This window comes from Quercus lobata, chromosome 2, assembly GCF_001633185.2.
Source record: "Quercus lobata isolate SW786 chromosome 2, ValleyOak3.0 Primary Assembly, whole genome shotgun sequence".
NCBI lineage: Eukaryota > Viridiplantae > Streptophyta > Magnoliopsida > Fagales > Fagaceae > Quercus > Quercus lobata.
In genome coordinates this window covers 37,828,721-37,834,496 of record NC_044905.1, presented here as the reverse complement: position 1 = coordinate 37,834,496, position 5,776 = coordinate 37,828,721, and the positions used below count along the sequence as shown (strand labels likewise).

Sequence of the window (5,776 nt, the reverse complement as noted above, 5' to 3'; positions counted from 1 at the left end):
AATAATTAAATGAAAATCTTTTATGAATGAGAATCAAGTAAAGAAATATAGTGAAAATGTACACTATATTAATCTCATTTTGAGATTAGTGTTGTCTCATTCTATTGGGAATTGTGTTATCTCTTAATGTTGAGATTAGTGTTGAGAATTTGCTTTTTAGATTTTAATATTGTTAAAGAAGCAAAGACACTTTGATTCCAATAATAAATAAAGAGGTTACTGGAAGAACGGATGCATAGCTCGAGTTTGCTAGTGAATTAAGTACATGTTGCGTATCATGTATGGAGCAAAACTAAACATTGCCTTCACAGTATGTAGACTTTCAAAGTTTCTAAAACTTAAGGCTGATCACTAGAAAGTAATTAATTGTGATGAATATCTATTATAGAGAATATTCAAAGTTAATTCTATTATTGATGTGAGTGATAATATCTATGTCTAGTTAGATAATCACTACATGTGGGGGTGCTATGTGTAAGCATTAAAGAAATAAGGTGTATTTTTTATTCTACTATAGAATTAAATTGAAAGGATTGATTATAATGATAACGGGCAAGGAAGGAAAATGGCTAAGGTTTTGATAAAGTGTCGTGGCTATGACCATAGTAAGTCATTCATGTACTGTAGTTGTGAAACCACAATGCATATGGTATACATGAGTTGTATACAAAGTGAACTTAGACTTAAAAGTCTAAGACAAAAATACGTAAGACAAGTCAAGTATAGTTGGACTAGTCCATTGCCTACGTAAATTCAAAATTGGTCCTTTACCGAAGTGTGTCTTGAGACTTAGTAAGGATAACATTTATTGGAATGAGACTAAAACTCTTCTTTTAAGAAAATCACTAATAATCGGAACCCAACCTCAAATTGATTTAATTCAAGAGGTTTAAAGGGTAACAACAAGCTATTGATACGTGGTTAGTAAGAGCACTAAACTTATGTCTCATTCAGGATAGATTAGTGCAAATTATTACGATAAAAATAGAGGATGAGTTTTAAACTCTTAAGGAAGTTCGTAAATCATAAATGTCTATGTAACAAGAACATAAGAAAGAATTTCACCTTTATGAACATAGGAGTGGTACCACTTCTAGCAAGAGTAAAAGGGTTTTCTCTTATATATGTTCACTAAACCGGGAAGAGCACAAAGCCATAATAGTGCTAACAACATGAATTCCTAAATGTGCTGTGGATATTCTCATGTGTTTATTATTTCCGATTTCAACACATAAGAGTTTTGGTTTATGCATAAAGCCACCATTAACTCTATTGATTTATTGAGTAATTACATTAAAGGAAGGTTTAAGTTGAAAGACATCTTTCATTATGCATGATAAAATATCAATCAAGTGAAACATATATTATTACAACCTAGTGGAGGATTGTTGTATATATATAGGTATGTACAAGGATATGTTGTAATAATGATATAAGATTGGAGAGTATTCATTTGTAAAAAAAAAAAAAAAAGTTTCTGAATAGTACAAGTTAAATCATACCCCAAAATAAAAGGAATTAGGAACAGGGCAGCCCTTTGTTGGGTTGCGCAAGACAGGCACTGATGGACAGGACTCATCACCCAATACGATTATGTTATCCTCTAGACAAAAATATGATAGCAGCATACATCTGGCCCTTGATACAGAGAATGTGAGAAACATTTATGCAACTGCCACAAAATTGTAAAGATGAAGCACTACATTTTACACTTTTCCAGTTCCAAAACAAACTAGCAAAGAATGCATGTTTTTATCTGATAACTGGCACCGATAAGTTTAATGTAAATTTGCAGCAACAAATAACGAACTTTGTAAATAGTGAAGCGAAGACACAGCTTGATGATAGCATATGAAATCAAATAAATAACTCAAAAAGGTTGCAAACCAAACAGTGGATGTGACTACAACTATTACAACAATCAGAAAATATCGCTGGCAATGAGCATCAAGTGAAGTAATCATTCCAGGTCTATTATCCCGAAATTGGAGAGAAGGATCTTTACTTGGTCAACAAAGTCCGAGCCTGTTGCATACTCTGTTAGCATCCCCACAGCAAAACCAAACATTGCCCATCTGTTTGACCAACATGCCAGATACAGAACAAATAGAAGATCCATATCAAAATCATGTAATATTAGAAAACTACATAGAGATTTGAGGGGATGAGCCTTGTGGCACACAAAATTCATTCATAATATTCTAGTTTTCTGACTCTTACAAAACATGTTGCAACCTTCACTGCCTCCCTTTTTCCTGTTTCACTCTTCCTCTTTTATTCTTGTTCTATATTTTTCCTTTCTTGGGGGTCATTGAGGTTTGAACTATATTTTAAGGATCCTTAAAAATGATTAAGTGAGTTATTTGTAAAATAGTAAAAAGAAGGAAAATACAAGCTTCACTATCATTCCCCCCCCCCCCCCCCAACTTTCTTTTGTGGTTTTGGATGCATTGAAGTCACAAAGTATTTATACTCAAGAATTTAAAATCATATGAGAAGATAAACCTTAAATATAAAAATGGATGGTGTTCTTGATGACAGAAAAAGAAGAAGAAGAAATACACAGATAAATTAGCTTCTGAATTATTTTAAAATAGTAAAAAGAAGGAAAACTCAAACTTTGCTTTCATTCCCCCACCCCTTTTTCTTTTGTGGCTTTGGATGCATTGAAGTCAAGAGTACATTTAGTCAAGAATTTTAAATTATATGTATAAGAAGATAAACCTTAAATATCAAAATGGATGGTGTTCTTGATGACATGGAAAAAAACACAAATAAACAAATAAATTTTACACTGCCCATTCTCCTCACTTACCAAAGGTACAGAAATTTTTCAATGCTAACAAATGAAACAATCGAATTTGCACGTTTCTCGCAAAAGAGAAGAAAAGAAAAGATCCTCCAATAATTGATTACACCAAACAGTCTCCAGCACTAATAGCCAATTTGTCACTGAGCATTCTTGGTATCCATCTTTCACTACTAGTGTGAAGTGAACCAAGCTCGGGCTAATGATAGTAACATTAGTGCTAAGTGGCAAAAGCCAAAATAACAGGTGCAGCGGATTCAGAAGAAAACAGTACTCAACTCCCTAAGCAAGTCAATGGATTTCCAAGGAAGGCTAACTACTAGACGCTCAGGAAATCAGGATTTAATTAATTCAGAAAGATTCCTAATGATCAAAAAGATTTCCAATGATCATATGGTTGTTAATTTTGCATCTACAAGAAACACGATTTTGTCAATGACAGGCGAAATGAGTAGGACTCATACACTCAAATAAGAACTGAATCATTTTGGATGGAACTGCCTTCTAATCTACAACAATCAGGATCAATGTCTTATTATTTGACAACACTTAAGCATGTGTAGAATCAACTATTGGGTTACCTAAAAATTATTCAAATAATTATTATGTTTAATAAGATTCATATAAGATTCCAAAGGTTCAAGGCATTTGGATAAATAATAATGGGCCAAGGCAATGGAGATCTAAAAATCCCAAAACAAACTAAAGAAGTGTCTGTAGTGATTCACTTCACCCCACCACCACCACCACCATTAAAGTCTTCACCCTAGTGATAAATATGATGGAGAGGCAAAAAGAGGTCGTCGTTGTAATTGCAATGAACCATCCCAAGGTGGACTGAAATTAAAGCAAGCTTAGCACTGTTTGAAGAGTTTGGAAACAAGGCAACACTCTTTCATCTGGATCATTTTTGAGGAATTTTCTAAGAATAGTGCATAATTTCACATAGACAAGGAACAGGAAAGGGAAAAAGAAATACCAAAACTTCCTTTCAATGATTATTGTGAAATTGCACTGGCGTGTCATAAGAAGGATAGCAATACTGATTTGGTATACTCAGTGTGTCTGGAAGTTTGGAGGGAGAGGAGAGGAGAGGAGAGGGTAAGGAAGGGGAAGGAGAGAAGAGCGGGAGGGGAAGGTGTTTTAAAAATTAAGCAGGGGAAACGAGAATAGATATCTCTCCCTTTTGTATGGATGTTTTAAAAATTAGTAGGAGGAAGGGAGGGGAGGGAAATTGCAATATAAATTGACAATTTTGACCTTCATTTGCTAAATTTAAAGTAAATTAACATCATAAAGGAAAATTTGACAATTTAGAAATTTTTAATATAAGTGGAAGTGTGGAACCCCTCCCTTCCCTCTCTAAATTCTCCTAATTTGGAGGAATTAAAAATGAGGGGTATGGAGTTCAAGTGATAGCCCCAATGGTAATGGGATCTTTTGCGATGCCTCATGTCTATAATTCAAACCCCACCACCCCCTTTCCCACCATCTACCAATCTAAAAAAAGAAGAAGAGAGGTTTGGGGTTATAAGATAGCCTTTCTAATCCACTTAAACCCTTCCACCTCCCTCTTTAAAAAACATCCCAACAAGGTTTATTAAACCCTCGCCATCCCCTCCCTTCTAATCCCATCTCATCTCCTTCCCTCCATCAACAGTATTAACAAATCTCTCAAAGATTCGATCTCAGTGAATGTACATTATCTCATCTTTAATTGATAAAAGAATAAGTGGATCTTTTCTTAAGTATGTTTATCTATGCTCAACTCCTATAATTACTAATTTGAGCTGTCTACATTATAGATTTGCTAGCTATTGCTTTTAAATTAACTTACCATTTTGTTGAATCTTATTCAGGTTTAAGTCCCATGAACATTACATTATGTTCATCACCTTAAATTTCTCAAATTTACAATTAGCACTAAATTAATTGGGTAATCCTCCCTAACATAGTAATACAATGGAAATGAAATAAATAGTGCAATAATTGACACATACCCAGTAAAAGAAAAGCTTTATACCTTCCATTAGTAATCTCATTCTTGCCAATAAAGCCAACGGGTGGACCTTGATCAGCTTCTTCAAGCTTTTTCTGCTTAAAGTAGTCCTGAAGCTCCTTAGCCCTCTGCCTCTGAAACTCCAAAGTTATGACATTCTTATCACCCCCAACAACCACTGCTGGCTTTGGCACCGTAGATGATGATGATGGCGTTGGTGGAGGAGTTGGAGGGGTAGGTTTGAGTACTGGAGGAGGAGAGGGTTCTCTCACAGAAGGAACCACAGGTCTTCTTAGAGGTCCTTCAGTTTGAGAGCTCCTTATGGTTATTATATGAGTAGGCTTACTTGAACAGAATCTAAAGGAGTAAGAAGAAGTGGTTGATGAAGAAGAAGAAGAAGAAGAAGCAGAAGAACAGGATGATGATGATGATGGTGAAGTTGGGATTTTGATGCATGGGAATGAGGATGTTACTGACATTTTTCCCTCTTTACACAGACACGATACTCTTTACAGTTTCCGTCTTTGGTTTTGGATTATGGGTTGGCTTTTGTTTGGACTTCGGATGTGGTAGTTGTTGTGTTGTGGGCTATCGGAATTAGAAGTGGCGTTGAAGTGATGTGCGTGTGTGGATAAGATGTGGCCAAGACTCAGCACATAGACGGCTTACTGTAGCGAAGGTAAAACAAACAATAATACTGGTACCACACTCAAACACACATACTAAAGTATGTTGTACAACGTTTTTTTTTTCATTTATAATATTATTCACAGTAATGTCAAGGTCAACTAAGATGGTGATGTGGCAAGGTTTTTTGGCTTTTGGCTTTTGGCTTTGTTATTTATTTTATAACTAGTTGCTAGCCCATGCGATGCACGGAAAGCTATTAAATATGAGTTAGAAGATTATTCAATCACACACAATCTTCTATTTTTTCCTATTTGATTTGATTTATTCTTTCTATTTTT

General features: G+C 34.8%; 1 protein-coding gene across 1 annotated transcript; it reads right to left on the bottom strand.

The window, feature by feature from the left end:
- Positions 1-1,663: 1,663 nt before the first annotated feature.
- Positions 1,664-5,485, bottom strand: LOC115975517 (light-harvesting complex-like protein OHP2, chloroplastic). The gene is made up of 2 exons (XM_031096320.1): positions 4,833-5,485; positions 1,664-2,075 (listed from the first exon to the last, which is right to left on the bottom strand). Exons 1-2 carry the CDS (start codon positions 5,285-5,287, stop codon positions 1,961-1,963), a joined length of 570 nt encoding a protein of 189 aa, XP_030952180.1. The 5' UTR covers positions 5,288-5,485; the 3' UTR covers positions 1,664-1,960.
- Positions 5,486-5,776: the final 291 nt, after the last annotated feature.

Excerpts from the sequence above, each read along its gene's own strand:
- LOC115975517 (XM_031096320.1), bottom strand. The coding sequence starts at position 5,287 with ATGTCAGTAACATCCTCATTCCCATGCATCAAAATCCCAACTTCACCA. Across the intron at positions 2,076-4,832 it reads AATGAGATTACTAATGGAAG|ATGGGCAATGTTTGGTTTTG; the intron begins GTATAAAGCTTT and ends TTGGTCAAACAG.